The 18648-nt window shown below is 42.6% G+C and overlaps 1 protein-coding gene across 3 annotated transcripts in view; it reads right to left on the minus strand.

Moving 5' to 3' along the window:
* Positions 1 to 4329: 4329 nt before the first annotated feature.
* The window catches only part of LOC120017651 (cGMP-dependent protein kinase 1-like), a 168208-nt gene continuing 153889 nt past the window's right edge, over positions 4330 to 18648 (minus strand). For all 3 annotated transcript variants that reach the window (XM_038960558.1, XM_038960561.1, XM_038960560.1), the window contains 8 exons: positions 7177 to 7316; positions 6968 to 7057; positions 6070 to 6211; positions 5793 to 5956; positions 5566 to 5688; positions 4952 to 5014; positions 4803 to 4869; positions 4330 to 4712 (listed from right to left, as the gene is read on the minus strand). In XM_038960558.1, coding sequence (XP_038816486.1) covers positions 4614 to 4712; positions 4803 to 4869; positions 4952 to 5014; positions 5566 to 5688; positions 5793 to 5956; positions 6070 to 6211; positions 6968 to 7057; positions 7177 to 7316 — 888 coding nt within the window. In that variant the 3' untranslated portion in view covers positions 4330 to 4613. The remainder of the gene's footprint in view (positions 4713 to 4802; positions 4870 to 4951; positions 5015 to 5565; positions 5689 to 5792; positions 5957 to 6069; positions 6212 to 6967; positions 7058 to 7176; positions 7317 to 18648) is intronic.

The raw sequence follows: 18648 nt of genomic DNA on the forward strand, positions 1-18648 counted from the left end.
GTGGGTCTGTATTTATTCCCGCCCCTCGCAGCACACAACAAAGGCGGAGGGTGGAATTTCAAAGGCGCTTAATAAACTCCTGAGCTCCACTGTACGGAAATGGGCATCCGCCCCGCCAGGATTTCGTTTCACAATAATTGTGTGATCAACACGTCTCTATTGGGATTGCGCACATCACCTGCCTGGAGACCTCATTCTTTAAACGATACTTAAAGGATGCCATTAGGATACAGCTCAGGATAACTCCTGGTTTATTATGGCATTGTAGCCAATACCACATTTCTGTCAACTGGTTAGTGTAGCCAAATGTTGATCAAATTGGCACCAAAGTTATTTACTCACATTTCAGACAGAATAAGTTGTGGAGCTGCTCAAATCCAGAAGTTCTAATAGACCACGCTTGACGAGCAGTTGACACGGACCCTATTGCTTATTTTGGGTAAGATGGTCTGACATCTATGAGCGGTTCTGGCTCGCACAAGCCGCTCATGCAAGGCTACTTACTATTTGTACATTGTCTGAAATCTGCGCTCATAACTCGCAAATATTATGATTTAATATAGCATTTTTCCTTATTACCACATCCTATGATTGAACTGTATCTGTTGTCTGGACACATTCTCTCATTCTTACGCTCTTTTGGGAAAGTTTGGCACAGTGGAAAGGTCTTTCCTAAAGGCGCACTATTTTTCCTTTGACATTCAAGTAGACTAACTGTCCTTTGGCTGTGTGTACACGGTGATTGGAGCTACTTTCCGTCGATTAACTACTTCATTTGATCTCTCTGATTGCAAAGGGCGCAATTATCCTCTAAGTGTGCTTGATTACACTAGCGGCGGACATCAATATAGGATATGCAAACCATTATGGGGTGCGAAAGTTTACCGAATTAATGGGCTTCCGTGGAGAGGTCTTTCAGGGCTGACTGGCACATTGAGATAAAAGACAACTCTGATCTTTCATGCTTGCGATCAGGTTGCGCTTGGGAAGGACACAGGATAAAAGAGGCCACCAAATCGGACAGAGTGACTCTCTGCTCTTCCCATGGCCTGTAGCTCACTCCCACACAAATAGTCTCAAAAAGTTTACAATATATCCAGAAAAGGCACCAAAACAGTTCCTGTACGGGGTGAGAAAGCGAGGCCGTAGAGAATGTGCTTGCTTCTCTTGTAGGCTACAGAAATAGTTTGTCACTTGGTCCCCATCTGGTGGTTTATAACTGTATAGACAATAAAGAAGCAATGTCGCCATACAAATATTGCCTACCTGAACACGAACACGAATTGGCGCTAAAGTATGTCCGGTGGTTTGGTTTGATGCTTTAGCTTTTAACCAAGGTGTAAACCAACGTGAATTAATAAGAACCCCTTTGATAGGTTCAAGTGATCACACAGAGGTGACACACTGTTAGGCCTGTCTCGTGAGCCAATTCCATCTCTGGGAATACACTTTCGATGGGTCTGATTACTGGCATCTGAAATACTTACGAACCAGAAGAAACATCTCTGAAAAGCTTAAGGTCCTCCTGTCAAAGCCTACAAGTTGCTTTCATTTGAGTCAGACTACTTTAGGGTGAACAGGAAGATGCTAACCTTTTGCACACTCTTGTGGTTGTGGACGTTTCCTTCTCTATGTTATTGACTTGGTGTTTTGAAAAGAAAATCTTAATTTAACTTTAGATTGGCCACATGAAGAAAAGTATGAAAAGTATGTTGTATTTACTTTTTAAAGGGTGTACACGTGGCACTCTGAAAATGTATTTGCGGTGGAAACATAACAAAAACACAAGGAAAATATATCAGGCAACTCAGATTGTAATGGTTGGGGGTACACAAATCAGTGGAAATTAAAGCAGTAAGGGTCTGTCAAATTGTGAATGACAAAGTGGTGTACAAGAAACTGAAATGTTTGCAATCTTTTCTATGGATACCTGCATCACGGCAACAATAGTGTTTAAAATAAGTAATGCAGGCATAGGCTACGTGTTCTTGTCTGTGGCGTATGATCTGGATTATTTGTGGCTTGGGTTGCATATGCTTGTACATGAGTGAAGATTGAAGCAAAATTCCTATTAAAATCTCTTGGGCCTTTACAAACTCAGCACTTTTTTAAATAAAAAAAGATTGACAGTGCTAAGCATTCCCTCTCAATTTAACAAACTAGCTGTGCCGAAAACTGCAAATCATCTTTGCCATCTCTTTATCTGATTGAAGTGGTCATTCTAAGTGGTGGTTTATCTATCAGATTGACATGTGAGTTTCTGTGCCCATTATCCACAAAGCGTCTCAGAGTAGAAATCAGATCTAGGATTAAGTCCCAACCTGTCTATATAGTCTTATTCATTATTATCTAAATGAGAAACTGATCCTAGATCAGCACTCCTACTCTGAGAGGCTTTGTGGATAAGGGCCCAGGTCTCAGTCTTCAGGTGCAACGACCCACTATCATGTCCAGAGGAGAGTGTACACATAATGCAGTCAGTGTTTCTACTTTGTTTCCATACCATGTGCACCCAGGTTAGGATACATATCCCTTAAATCTATATTTTTGTAAAGGGAGAAAATGAGGAAAATACTGTTTTATAGACAGACTTTCAGTTGTCTAGTGTTTTTTATTTTATTGTAAAAATATATATATACGGAAGGCAGCAGCCATGTAGAAGAGGTGTGACAACAGATGTCATGTTATGAGTCGCTTACTGGTCATGCAGTATTGAAATGATGACATGATGTTAATTGGGATGCCAGTGATTTAAGGCACTTGCATTGTTCTACTGATGATGAATGATTAGTGGGGTTGGACAGTCAGGTACTGAACCACAAGTGTAGAGAAAATGATGAATGAATGATTAGCGTTACTCTTAAAACATAACCATGTTGGTTGTCCAGTCCACCAACTGTTTTACAAAAACTATTTTTTTAAATAGAGCTACTACAAAATATGACTGATGCACACTTCATACTTATGTCAAAAAGGAATAGTAATCGGTTGCTAACTGTTCTATGTATGTATCATTGTCCTCTGGATTTAGCGTCGACTTGTATGACTAACTAAACACGGAGAATCAACACAACAAAAGTGTCAAATATTAAACAGACTGTCACTTAAGTTTACAAACCAACACAATTCTTTAAAGAAAGAAAGCAAGTGCATTACAAAGTAATCAAGCACTTTAATATCAATACACAGTAACAATAACCAGTGCTCATAACGTTTCATCCATTCAAATTTAATTCAGCACCTGTAGAAACGACAGCACTGGAGGCATTAAAATTCCATTAAAAGTGGTCAATTAAACTACTGTGGCATGAAAATGGGACTTACCTATTTAAAGGGATGGCATTTATATTGATTGGTTAGCAACTACATGATGAAATAGCAACTCATAGGATGAGAATGTCAGACATTTGCAATATGTAAGGTTGATGTGTAGCTAAGAGCATATAGTGGACTTTCAAAATAAATCTTTATTATCTGATCGCTCAATGCCTGTGAAATGAAAGATGGTCCGAGGATCTTCGTTGATGAAGTTTGCTAATAACTGCATAATAACAAATTGCTTTCCAGAAATGAGGGATGAATATGTGTGACTGATTACATTTGTAAGCAGGACATTTGAAAGGTCATGATTTTTCCATCAGAAGCACAGAACAAAAAGGTTGCTTTTTTGAAAGATAACTAGCTGCTGCATACAGTGTACATGAGTAAAGTAGATGAGTGTAGCCGCCTATGTGCATGTGTGAGAATGTAATTTCAAATGATATGTACATATACTCTGTGGTTCTAAACGTAATATTAAGACAAACAGTAACATTCTGGTTCGTCATGAGCACTTGGTACCTGTTTGACTTGTCAGACTCAGTGTTAAGATCCTGTTTCCCTACTGAAGAGGGCCAGGTACCAGATACTGTAGGTACTAGGTACTGCTGAGCCAAACCTCAGGAAGCAGCTATAGTAATAGAAGTCTTGGAGAGAAAACAGGGTGCAGAGGGAAAGCCTTCCAAACATGGAACCAGCCTGTCTGTTTGTGTCTGTAGGAGCAGTGCAGGTCTCTGGCCGCAACAGAAAACTCATCTTCCACACTATATATTTTACTTTGTTATCGTTCCTTATAGTGTCCTTACACTCTCACATATATTGTACACACACTCATTCTCACACGCGCTCTCTGCTAAAGGAAAAGGCATTGTTTTAGCTCCAGGACTTACCTCTCTCTCTCTCTGTGTCTGGTGTGTCTCTCTGTGTCTGGTGTGTCTCTCTCTCTGTGTGTGTGTGTGTGTGTGTGTGTGTGTGTGTGTGTGTGTGTGTGTGTGTGTGTGTGTGTGTGTGTGTGTGTGTGTGTGTGTGTGTGTGTGTGTGTGTGTGTGTGTGTGTGTGTGTGTGTGTGTGTGTGTGTGAGAACACTGAGGAAATGCTAAAGTCATTAAATTCTAGTCCCAGAGCCACGTATAGCGAAGGCATATCGGTGACCCACAGCGGTTGTGGTCCTCTTCCTCTCTTCCCCCTCTCCTCTTCCTCTTTATCGCAGTCTTTAGAATGCAACTACATCAGGAAGTAGGCCCCCAGGCCAATAACAGAAGAATATTTGGTATTGGGGGTGGGGGGGGTGACGTTTAAAAATCGTTGTCCCAGCCAGAGTTGTCATCTGGGGGCGGGTCTTCATTGTCCTCTGGGAAGTTGTCAAAGTTACTCGTGTCCGTCGATGATGTCACCTGATTGACAGACAAAGTCAGACAGAGAATTGAGCCACTTAAACTTCTTATGAAAGCAGCTTGCTGCTGAGACTTTTGTTTGTGACTTACATTAGGGATGATAGGGGGTGTCAGAGTTCCCTTCCGTAGACCTTCCCCGTTAAAGCCCTCGAACCATCTGGAAATGTATAGAAACTGTTGTAAATATCAAAATGTGGAAAGATGAGTAGAATAATATGGCTCCATATCCATGAACTTACTTGTGTTTTTGGATGTCTTTAACACCGTTTTTCAAGTTTCCCAGTCTTTCTGAAGGATTGTCCCTAACATGGACACATCATGGTTAAATTCTCTACTTAAGACCAAATGATATTAAAAGGTCCAATGCAGCCATTTTTATCTCAATATCAAATCATTTCTGGGTGACAATAAATTACATTAGTGTGATTGTTTTCAATTAAAATAGTCAAAAAGTTACAGAAATAACTTCTTAGCAAAGAGGATTTTTTTCAGGAAAGAATTTTGCTAGGACTGTCTGGGAGTGGTCTGAGTGGGGACGGGAAAACTGAAAATTAGCTCTTACTGGCAGAGAGGTTCAAAACTCTCTTTCTTATTGGTCTATTAACTCATTTACTGTATGTTGATGTCGCCATGTAAGGCCAAAACTCCCTCCCATCAAAACAGAAATTTCAGGTGGTCTTTTAAAACAAATCTCACACTAACAGGGCATTATCATACTTTTTTACAATTTCACAGTATTATTCCAACCTCATAGTGTGGAAATATATATAAAATACAGGAAAATCATGTTTTTGATTACACTGAGCATTTAAACCGTAATTGTTGAGGGTGGACCAAATGGTTTGCGACTCACCTGCATAGTTTTTTTATTAAGTTGGCAGCGTTTTTGGTAATCTTCTTTGGAAACTCAATCATGTCAATGCCCCTCAGGATGATGTTATAGGTCTTCATGGGATCAGGGCCAGAGAAGGGAGGGCTGGAAGACCGGGGTAGAAGTAGACACTAACATTTCTCCCAATCTAAATTTACATCTAGCCTTACACTTTTATTTAAGAGTAATTATCAGGTTTGTCTGTATACCTGCCGGTGAGGAGCTCAAACATGAGGATTCCTAGAGACCAGTAGTCAGCTGAGATGTCATGGCCTTTGTTCAGAATGATCTCTGGTGCCACGTATTCTGGTGTTCCACAGAACGTCCACGTTTTCTTCCCAAACCCGATCTTCTTGGCAAAGCCAAAGTCCACCTAAACAAAGAACATGGGAAAATACATTCTTAGGGGCAACCTGCAGCGTTAATAGTTGAAAGGGTTAGAGGTTTGAGCCATCAAGCTTTGAATCCACAAGGTGTGTCCCTTACTAGCTTGGCGTAGCCCCTGTGGTCCAGTATAAGGTTCTCTGGTTTGAGGTCTCTGTAGATGATGCCTTTGGAATGCAGGTAGGCAAATGCTTCCACCACACAAGCTGTGTAGAACCTGGTGGTGGAGTCCTCAAACGAACCCCTGGAGAAGGAAGTGACAATAATCACTAAAATAACCATAATATTTCAAACAAGCCCACATTGACCAGCTCTTCCACAGACTCACTGAAACACATGCGAGGCACAATGAAATGAGTTGAAATATTGGCCTAAAATGCTGACTAGGTTGCGTGCGCGAGCGTTGCAAAATAAATGTACACATACATGTTATTCTATTATTTAATCCAAACTGGTCGCCGGTGTCAACGGGAGTCTCCGTAGCCAGGCGCTAAACTAAAACTTGGTTTTACTTTAGAAGCTTGATGCGCTGCAAGTCCCACCTCTCCAAAATCTACTCATTGATTTTCACTAGCATACTTACCCACGTGGGTGATTGAAAGATGAACAGGTAGAGATAAATCAAAGAACTAACTAACAAAAAAAACTAACTAGGTTTCCCCTTTTACCTGTGGATTAATTGTCGGAGTAGAGAACACATGATTTTGTATGACTCAAAATGGGTCAAAATTCTACAAAGACACAGCAAAAATAGGAACATATGCATTTCAGGTAAAATACCAAAACAATGTTTATCTCCCAGGACAAATTAGCTAGCAACAGCAAGCTAGCTAAATGTCCATGAATGTTTCATGTGTGTTTTGACCTGTCCCCAAATTAATATAGTTGATTCACAGTTGGTTTTGGTATTTTAACCTGCATGTCATGAATGAGTATGGTGGGGATAGACAAAAGCAACATGCGCACAATGGTGGTTTGGTGATCAAGGTATAACACTCACCGGTCTCTAAGAATGGTCCACAGCTCTCCTCCCAGACAAGCCTCCATCAGCATGTAGAGATACTTACTGTCCTTAAATGTCCTGTACAGTCTGAATTTGAAACACAGAGTACAAAGATATCAAGACAGTGGCGAGGGGAGGGTGGGTCCTCTGCAGTTTCACTGTGAATTAAAAGTGTCTGTGGACAGGTGTCGCATGAGTGTCTCTACCTGACAATGAAGTCAGAATGGGCCTCCTGCATAATGAGTTTCTCAGAGCGGATATGCTCCTGCTGCCGCGTGTCCACGATGTGACGCTTCTTCAGGATCTTCATGGCAAAGGTCTTCAACTCATCACTCTTCAGCTGGACCTGTTGACACAGGAGAGAGGAGAGCACTGTTAGCTGTAGGCAACAGTTCAATGAGACATCAATGCAATTCAACGTAAGTTGCAAGCTTAGTGTGGACTTCCTACATCTGTCGCTAGATTCCAGAAGACTGAACAGTCCCTTTACCAGTCAGAATGTTGAATGAACTGTCTGCTGAGTTCGCCCTTATGCCGTTGGAAATTTTAGACAAAATATCCATAAGACAGTATTATTAAACCGACTTCAATATACGGGTCTCAGTGCATGGCTCTCATGGTTTGTTTGTTCATCATCTGAGGCACGTGCACATCACGTAAATACATGCAGGCGATGAATGCATATTAACCAAACTCGTGCAGGTGTAACAGTACTCTTCTTGCGTTGTGTACAATCAATCATCGACACGAACTCCAACTTGTAGCACCAGTCATGGAGCTTTATTCTGATAGGAACAGCACAAAATTGCACGTCATGCGATGCACGGCTCACCATCCAACTCTGCACTCACGCACGCTGGTTTGGTGCTTGTTCACTGGGCATGTAGTTACCAAAATAATACAATATACAATATAATTACTTTAACAATGTACCTGATATGAACAGCACAAAATTGCACGTCATGCAATGCACGGCTCACCATCCAATTCTGCACTCTCGCACTGTACAAAATATACGAACCCCCCCAAGAGACACAGTAAGTTGCTAGCTAGTATTAGTTGGAATTCTCTACAACAAAATGCACAACAAATATTCGCCAAAAAACGCTGCATCTTATGTGTGATGTTCGAATAACATTTACAAACAAATTGATATAAATTGTACATTTAAATCATCACTTGGGAGTATAAAAATCACTTTTGACGTACAGTGCTTTGCAACCAACAACTTACCGCTGGTTTGGTGCTTGTTTACTGGAACGATTCTAACTGAAACATCCTCCCTCGTAAGCAAGCTACGCAAACCAGCCAATAAGATGCCATGTTGAGTAGGTGAAGGCAAGATAAAACTAAAACCAAAAACCCATTGGCTTAACAATAAAGTGGCAAGGGGAATCACCAATATAACCCTGTTACACTCCCCCCTACTGAATTCTACTTGCAAAGAAAAATAATAAAAATACAAAACGGCACTGTGCAAACATACCAGATACAGAGACACTCAAAATATGTACAGAATAATCCAGAGAGAAAAAAAATATATAGATATGTTTTTATACTACCTAATAGAGAAAACTAAAAGGTAAAGATGTGTATATCAAGGATGCAGACCCTGCTTTAAAACAGTCACTAAATATTCCAGTCATTAGACTATTCTCCTTGAGAATTAGAGTGCAAAGCAGTTGATCACTCCCCTTAGCTCTCATAGGTAAACATGCCTGTTGCATGTTAAATACACTCAGTGACTTTAAAACATCCAAGTACTAAAATAAACCACCATAAGAGACTTTATCATATCCGTCACATTACCATCCTGGAACCTCTAATCATGGTCACAATGATGTAAAAACAAAACAAATAAAAGATGTCAATACCATTGACCCTCTCTATTCACATATTAACCTTCAAGAGCTAACTTTCTGCTGATTCATAATCTCAATCAGTCTAGACACTGGTTTAAATAGTCTTCCTGCCCTTGACCTAATACAACCCCGAGTACCTTCAACTTCATAAGGAGTGACAGTGTTGTGTACTGTTGCAATAGTGGGTCTGTCAACACAGTCCGTGCGTAACTGATCAGGTAAGGAATGGTCCAAGTTTGGTAGGTCAGTACGGATATCGTAAGCAGACTGGTCAATTAGCTCACTCACTATACTGTTACGGTCTCGGTCAGATTCTTGAAGAATGTCTGATCGAAGCAGACCTTCCAGCTGCAGTATATCTTCCACAAAATCCAAAGGTGGAATATCCTGAGCATCCAAGGATCGCACATCACCCTCCAGGCTTGTGTCACCTGTTCCTTCAGAAGCCAACTCTGACACCCACACTCTTGTTCTGTACTCAGCATCATCATCCACTACAGTGTCCATGGCAGCTGAGACCACAAGGCTGTCCTTCATGTCCTCAGACTCTGTTAATCCAGACATGTCTGTTCCCTCATCAACGGCAGCATGGGGAAGAGGAAGAAAGTTGACTGGCATTATCAGGTTGCAATGTACCGTCTTCTGCTGTCCAGTGGAGCTGTTCTGAATCTTAAAAAGTGTGACTGTCAACATTCAATCCAGTGACAAGGTAGACAGTATCCTCCCAACGGTCAGCGAGCTTCCGCTTTCCTCGCTTCCTCTTGTTAGACAGCAACACTCGATCCCCAATCTCCACTGGTGCTCCTCTGACTCTTCTGTCATAAAGGTCAGCATGCCTCTTCAACTGATTCGCTGCAGATGCCTGTGCTGTATTCATGGTTTCTTTCAGATCTCTCTTCAAAGACTGAACAAACTGGTCATAGTCGACAACTTCTGGGTTCTCTATGACAGAGCCAAAGACTATGTCAACAAGCAGTCTTGGCGTCCTCCAACACATTAGCAGGAAAGGGGCAAAGCCTGTGGTCTCGTGGATTGTACAATTGTACGCAAACGTGAGGGACTTCAGCGCCTGAGGCCATCTGTGCTTTGCTCTCATCGGCAGGGCCCGGATCATGTTTCCCAACGTCCTATTCATCCTTTCGCAGGACCCGTTCCCCACCGGATGGTACGGCATGGTGTGAGACTTCTGAGCACCTGCAACACTCAACAGTTTGGCTATTAAAGCCCTCTCAAAGTTGGCTCCTTGGTCTGAGTGTATACGGCGAGGCATCCCGTAGACACAGAAATAGTTGTTCCACAACTGATGAGCTACTGACTTAGCAGACTGATTCAGACACAAGAAGGCATGAGCCAATTTGGTAAAGTGGTCAGTAACAACGAGCACATCCAAGGACTTGTTTGAAGAATCTTCTGCATACCAAAAGTCTATGCACACTAGTTCAAGAGGCTCAGTTGTAATTATGCTCTCAAGAGGAGCTCTTGCTTCCGGATCAGGAGTCTTGCTCACGACGCATCTCCTGCAGCACTTCACATATGCTTTTACCTCCCTCTCCAGGCCATGCCAGAAGAACCTCTGTCTTGTCAGGTAGACTGTTCTCTGTTGGCCCTGGTGACCAGCTTCATCATGGACACCCTTCAACACCATTGCTTTCATGGAGGCTGGAACCACATACAGATACGTTTTCCTCTTTGTAACCACATTTTTCGAAACACGATACAGTACACCCATCTTCATGGTCAACGTGTCCCAACTTCTGAGAAGACACAAAACCTCAACACTCTCATGGGCACGCTCTCTCCGGGAAGGTCTTCTCCCCCTCTCCACAAAGAAGAACACTCTGCTAATCACGTTGTCATCACGCTGCTTACTTATCAGTAGGTTGTGTGGCAGAACATCGACATCGGTCTGCTCTGATTGCATAACAGCCTGTGGAAGCTGTGGCAACAGCAATGCATGTGAGCCCACTTCACCTACCCAGCACCTGTGTGAATGAAGAACAGCTGCAACTTCATGTCTTGATAAAGCACCAGATGAGGGGTCAACAGTAGCCTGACAGCTAATGACCACTTCGTTCGAGTCAGAGGCTTTGTCAAAGGGGTGGCTGGACCAGCGAAACACATCTTGCACTCTGTCTGTGCGCACAGCGTTAGCTTCAGCTAGTAAGGTCTCGTACGGGACCCTTGTCAGGCGATGGAGTGCACTGGGTCGTACGAAGGGCTCTCTGCTCAAAGCATCTGCAACAACATTTATTTTTCCAGGGATGTACTTGATGTCAAACTCGTACAGTGCCAGCTTGGCGACCCATCTCTGTTCACAAGCATCAAGCTTTGCTTTGGTCAGAATGTATGTCAAGGGATTATTATCCCTCCATACCGTGAACTGCTGTCCCCGTAGCCAGTGGTGGAACTTGTCACAGATAGCCCATTTCATGGCAATGAACTCAAGCCTGTGCGCAGGATACCTCGACTGCGCATAACTGAGGGACTTGCTCGCGAAGGCTATAGGTCTCGCTGTAGCTCCCTGTTCCTGCACCTGGGACAGCACAGCACCTAAGCCGTTGCTGGACGCATCCACTGAGAGTAGAAAGGGTTTGTTGAAGTTGGGGTGGGCCAACAAAACCTGGTCGAGTAGGGCTTGCTTTAGCTGGAATAAGGCCTGTCTGCATGCTGTTGTCCAGTCGGCAGCCGTCAACTTCCTGACAGGTGAGCGCCGCTTCATTTTTAAGCGAGGAGCCTTGTGTCCAATAGTCAATCCAATGAGAGGCTTTGCGATGGTCGAGCACCCTTCAATGAACTGTTGATAATACACCACCATCCCAAGGAATGACCTCAATTTCTTCTAAGATGGAATGTCAGTGCCATCTTCCATCAGATCAGCTTCTGTTACTCCTGTAATGGCACTCACCTTCTCAGGGTCTGTAGCTACACCATCCGCACTAATGATATGCCCCAGAAACTTCACAGACCTCTGCAGAAAGTTACACTTTTTTGGCGCCAACTTCAGGTTGTGAGCCTTGAGACGCTCAAAAACCATTTCCAGGCGCTGTATAGCCAGATCTTCAGTGGGCGCATAGACCAAGACATCATCAAGGTAACACAGCAGGCTAAGAAAGTTCTGATCCCTAAAAATGTTTAGCATCATCCTCATAAAGGTTGCAGGTCTATTACATAACCCCTGTGGCATACGATTGTATTCGTACAATCCAAATGGCGACGTAAAAGCTGTGAATCTCCAGTCATCCTCATGCACTTCCACATTCTAGTAGCCAGAGGTAAGGTCCATTGTCGAGAAAAAAGCATTTCCACCTAAAGCGGCCAGCACGTCAGCCTGGTGAGGGAGTGGGTGAGCGTCTTTGATGGTGCAAGTATTGAGCAAACAAAAATCGGTAGAGTCTCAGGTCTCCAGACTTCTTCCATACAAGGACAAGGGGAGAGGTGAACTCTACTAGACTTCCTTATGATTTCACGTTCTTCCATCTCATTCAATGCTTGCTTGAGCTTCTCATAATGATTTGGTGAAAGGCGTTGGTAGAGCATCCGAAAGAGTTTCTCATCACTCAGTTAAATGCGGTGAAGACATCCGGAAGCTTTTCCACAATCCAACTTGTGCCTGGAAAAAATGGACTGGTACTCAGCTATGAGCTGGATGAGTTTCTTCTTACCAGCAGGAGACACTTGACAGGAGTCGACATCAACATCAGTCAAACCTAAGTCACGTAAGACCCCAGGACTGCTTGAACTGTCAGATCCGTCAGTATCGTGAAGTTGGCTGGAACCGTCATCAGTCACTGTCAAAGTCATCTTGGCAGTCAGTGAGTATATCAGCCGTTCTCTGCACTTGCTGCTGTAAAGCTTCTGATGAATCATCATTCACACTAGAGGTCGACCGATTAATCGGAATGGCCGATTAATTAGGGACGATTTCAAGTTCTCATAACAATCGGAAATCGGTATTTTTGGACGCCGATTTCTTAATTATTTTTTTAACACCTTTATTTAACTAGGCAAGTCAGTTAACTTCTTCTGGCTGCAGGGGCAGTATTGAGTAGCTCTGATAAAAGGTGCCCATTTCAAACGGCCTCGTACTCAATTCTTGCTCGTACAATATGCATATTATTATTACTATTGGATAGAAAACACTCTCTAGTTTCTAAAACCGTTTGAATTATATCTATGAGTAAAACAGAACTCATTTGGCACAAACTTCCTGACCAGGAAGTGGAAAGTCTGAAAACTATGCTCTGTTCTAGGTCCTGCCTATAAATGGGCATGATACGTATTAGTATACATGCACGTCATACACCTTCCCCTAGATGTCAAGAGGCAGTGAGAGAAGAAATGGAGTGTTTATCTTGGTCTGAGGTGGAATAAATCCTCTTGGAATGACGTGTCACCCATTTCCTGTTTTCTGGAAAGCGCGAGGATGGACCTGGAATTGCCTTCTGAAAAGCTGTCGTTATAGGCGACTACTACCTCCGGCTTTGATTTTATTTGATACATGTGACAATATCATCGTAAAGTATGTTTTTTCAATATAGTTTTATTAGATTATTGAAATTTATTCGGGATGTTAGGCATGTTGCGTTGTGTGCCTTTGTTCAGGAAGGAGAGCTTCGCGCCACTTGGCTAGTGCGCTTGCTAATTCAAGAGGGAAAAAGGACGTTCTAAATCCAAACAACGATTGTTCTTGACAAAGGACCTCTTGTACAACATTCTGATGGAAGCTCATCAAAAGTAGGACCCATTTTATGATGCTATTTCATATATCTGTCGAACTGTGTACTATTAGTTTTGCGCCCAGGTTTTGGGCACTCGCTCGCCATAACGTAAGCCTTATGTTGTAATGAAGTTATTTTTAGAATTCTAACACTGCGATTGCATTAAGAACTAGTGTATCTATCATTTCCTATACAACATGTATTTTTTAGTAATGTTTATGAATAGTTATTTGGTCAGAATATGTGAGAGTCAGAAAAATATCCGGACGTTCTGGGAAAAAGATGCTACCTTAGCACAATGTGTAACCACTGATTTCAGCTCTAAATATGCACATTTTCGAACAAAACATAGATTTTATAAGACTGTCATCTGATGAAGTTGTTTCTTGGTTAGTTTGGTTGGTTCTTGGTTAGTTAGGTTGGCTTTGTGCATGCTACCTGTGCTGTGAAAAATGTCTGTCCTTTTTTGTATTTGGTGGTGAGCTAACATAAATATACGTGGTGTTTTCGCTGTAAAACATTTTAAAAATCGGACATGTTGGCTGGATTCACAAGATGTTTATCTTTCAAATGCTGTATTGGACTTGTTAATGTGTGAAAGTTAAATATTAAAAAAAAATATATATTTTGAATTTCGCGCCCTGCACTTGAGCTGGCTGTTGTCATAAGTGTACCGACGTCGGGCTTGCAGCCAGAAGAAGTTAAGAACACATTCTTATTTTCAATTACGGCCTAGGATCAGTGGGTTAACTGCCTTGTTCAGGGGCAGAACGACAGATTTTTACCTTGTCAGCTCGGGGATTCAATCTTGCACCCTTACGGTTAACTGGTCCAACGCTCTAACCACCTGCTTTACATTGCACTCCACGAGGAGCCTGCCTGTTACGCGAATGCAGTAAGAAGCCAAGGTAAGTTTCTAGCTAGCATTAAACTTATCTTATAAAAAACAATCAATCAATCAATCATAATCACTAGTTAACTACACATGGTTGATGATATTACTAGTTTATCTAGCGTGTCCTGCGTTGCATATAATCGATGCGGTGCGCATTTGCGAAAAAGGACTGTTGTTGCTCCAACGTGTACCTAACCATAAACATCAATGCCTTTCTTAAAATCAATGCACAAATATATATTTTTAAACCTGCATATTTAGTTAATATTGCCTGCTAACATTAATTTATTTTAACTAGGGAAAATGTGTCACTTCTCTTGCAACAGAGTCAGGGTATATGCAGCAGTTTGGGCCGCCTGGCTCGTTGTGAACTGTGTGAAGACTATTTCTTCCTAACAAAGACAGCCAACTTCGCCAAGCGGGGGATGATTTTAACAAAAGTGCATTTGCGAAAAAAGCACAATCGTTGCACGACTGTACCTAACCATAAACATCAATGCCTTTCTTAAAATCAATACACAGAAGTATATATTTTTAAACCTGCATATTTAGCTAAAATAAATCCATGTTAGCAGGCAATATTAACCAGGTGAAATTGTGTCACTTCTCTTGCGTTCATTGCACGCAGAGTCAGGGTATATGCAACAGTTTTAGCAGCCTGGCTCGTTGCGAACTAATTTGCCTGAATTTTACGCAATTATGACATAACATTGAAGGTTGTGCAATGTAACAGGAATATTTAGACTTATGGATGCCACCCGTTAGATAAAATAAGGAACGGTTCCGTATTTCACTGAAAGAATAAACGTTTTGTTTTCAAGATGATAGTTTCCGGATTAGACCATATTAATGACCTAAGGCTCGTATTTCTGTGTGTTATTATGTTATAATTAAGTCTATGATTTGATAGAGCAGTCTGACTGAGCGATGGTAGGCACCAGAAGGCTTGTAAGCATTCATTCAAACAGCACTTTCGTGCGTTTTGCCAGCAGTTCTTCGCAATGCTTCAAGCATTGCGCTGTTTATGACTTCAAGCCTATCAACTCCCGAGATTAGGCTGGTGTAACCGATGTGAAATGGCTAGCTAGTGAGCGGGGTGCGCGCTAATAGGGTTTCAAACGTCACTCGCTCTGAGACTTGGAGTAGTTGTTCCCCTTGCTCTGCATGGGTAACGCTGCTTCGAGGGTGGCTGTTGTCGATGAGTTCCTGGTTCGAGCCCAGGTAGCGGCGAGGAGAGGGACGGAAGTTATACTGTTACACTGGAAATACTAAAGTTCCAATAAGAACATCCAATAGTCAAAGGTATATGAAATACAAATCGTATAGAGAGAAATAGTCCTATAATTCCTATAATAACTACAACCTAAAACTTCTTACCTGGGAATATTGAAGACTCATGTTAAAAGGAACCACCAGCTTTCATATGTTCTCATGTTCTGAGCAAGGAACTTAAACATTAGCTTTCTTACATGGCACATATTGCACTTTTACTTTTTTCTCCAACACTTTGTTTTTGCATTTAAACCAAATTGAACATGTTTCATTATTTATTTGAGGCTAAATTGATTTTATTGATGTATTATATTAAGTTAAAATAAGTGTTCATTCAGTATTGTTGTAATTGTCATTATTACAAAAAAAACAATTTTAAAAAATTGTCCGATTAATCGGTATCGGCTTTTTTTGGTACTCCAATAATCGGTATTGGTGTTGAAAAATCATAATCGTTCGACCTCTAATTCACACACGAACAGTCAAAGTCCTCTAGAGCCATGCAAGGAAAGACATCGGCTAGAGTGGCGTTTCGTCTCAATGTCACTGTCTTCTGAGAAAGGTTTATCACTCTAACAGGGAGCCACCCATCCCCCCGCAACAGAGCTACTGTCCTCCCTACCAGGATTGACCTTGGTGTTGACCTTGAACTGCTGGGCTCAATGAGAACAGCACTGCCCGCTGATAGATTCTGAGTATTTCGCAGTCTGCCCCAGACTAAGTGCTCCTGCATAGGCTCTAGAGTCACAGCCCCTTTTAGTCTCACAGTTCCAACTTTGTCAGGTACTTCACTGTCTCTCCATCTCTCCACATTAGCCATCATGTTGATTAGCTTGCTCTCCTCACCCCCGTCACACACAGGAGTATAAACCCTCTTCCAGAGATCTCCATTAGTCTTCAATCAATCAATCAATCAAGTTTATTTTATATAGCCCTTCGTACATCAGCTAATATCTCGAAGTGCTGTACAGAAACCCAGCCTAAAACCCCAAACAGCAAGCAATGCAGGTGTAGAAGCACGGTGGCTAGGAAAAACTACCTAGAAAGGCCAAAACCTAGGAAGAAACCTAGAGAGGAACCAGGCTATGAGGGGTGGCCAGTCCTCTTCTGGCTGTGCCGGGTGGAGATTATAACAGAACATGGCCAAGATGTTCAAATGTTCATAAATGACCAGCATGGTCAAATAATAATAATCACAGGAGTTATCGAGGGTGTAGCAAGTCAGCACCTCAGGAGTAAATGTCAGTTGTCTTCAGGTGGCGAATCAAGTGCTTTAGGAGATTGCTGCCCAAGATGAGGTCATCACTCTGGCCTTCAACAACCAGTGCAGGCACGGCAACTCTACATCCGTACACCTCCATCTCCAGCTCACATACTCCCAAAGGCCTCGTCTTCAACCCACCACAACCAACCAAGACTACCTCTGTAGGACTCAATGATGGACTTTTCAACACTCCTGCATGCAACAGTTCAGGTAAGACCCTAGAGCTCAAGGTACAAGCCATGGACCCACTGTCAAGCATAGCTCTCACTTCTACTTCTCCTCCTATTAACACCTTGGCATAAAATAAATCTTCATATGGGGAAAGTCTCTGTGTGTTCTGCATTATGATACTCTTCTCAGTCTCCATTTCGTCACAAACACTTTTATATACAGACTCCAAATCAACAGCTCACCGATGGGGACTCTACAAAGTCCCAACACTCTCCCCTTCTACATGCAGGCCTACTAGTTTTCCGGGAGCTGAGCAGTGATTACTGTAGGGACTCCACCAGCTGTGCTCAGAGCTGCGGCCTTGGGGCACTGAGAGCGTGCATGGCCAGCTACATGACAAAGAAAGCAGAGGTGATTGGCCCTGCAGTGAAAGTAAGTATCATGTCCAGCATCCCCGCACACGTTACATGGCCCATTAGACTTCACTTTGCTCCCATTCCCTTTTTGGAACTGACGGTCAGACTGTTGTGGCCTCTGCTCCAGCACACGCTCCAGCATTGCAAGGATATGTTCCATCGGCTCAGCTGAGCCCTGAATAGTCTGGGCTGGGTAAGGCAACGCATTAGGTACTTCTATGTGGGGCCTCACAGCAGGCATGGTGATTGGCATGACAGCACCAACTTCCTGCTTCATTGTTGCGATGGCTGGGGTCACCTTAGATAAGTGAGAGTACCTCCGCTCCCTCCTGTATTCATCCAACTTCTCATGAACATCTGCAGCGGTCCACTGCTGTAATGGCTTGCACTTAAAGATAAGCGACAGTTCAGCATTAGGGCAATGTCTGATGAACATGACTGGGAGCTCACGAGATGGATCTTCAACACTTTTTTTCTGTAATCTTTAGACAATCTTCAGCAACCTCCATAGCCCTGTTCAGTCTGAGCCAATATTCAAATGGTTGTTCATCAGTCAGAGGTAATGTGGCATAAAAGTCAGCGAGGGGCATGCTTGAAAAAGCAGTGTCACTAAAATGTTGTTTCAATATGTCAAAGATGGGACTCGGGCTTTTAGATAAATCAACGGAGGGATTGCTGCGTATGCCCACTTTAACAACATCGCGGGCCCTTCCCATAAGCCTACCCATAACCTCAACTGCTTGGTCCATCACAGATACACCCCTCTTATGCATGTAAACCATGACCATATCCTCCCACTCATGCACTGTGCACTTTTCAGAGCCATCCCCCCGAAAGTACACCGGTTCCCTGATATCAGACTTCAATACCAGGTTCAGGCATGACACATCCATACCCCTAGAGCTGCATGCATTACCCATAACATTGTCCCCAACAATTGCCTTTGACTCCAAACAGGAGGCAATGTTCTCCCCAATGGAATGACCAATCTGCTGTACTATGTCTGCTATGAAATCCATGGAGACCTCCCCACTCCATGTATTTGGCAAAACTCTTTCATACACATCCTTGGGCGTTTCC

Source organism: Salvelinus namaycush, chromosome 22 (genome assembly GCF_016432855.1).
Source record: "Salvelinus namaycush isolate Seneca chromosome 22, SaNama_1.0, whole genome shotgun sequence".
Classification (NCBI taxonomy): Eukaryota; Metazoa; Chordata; class Actinopteri; order Salmoniformes; family Salmonidae; genus Salvelinus; species Salvelinus namaycush.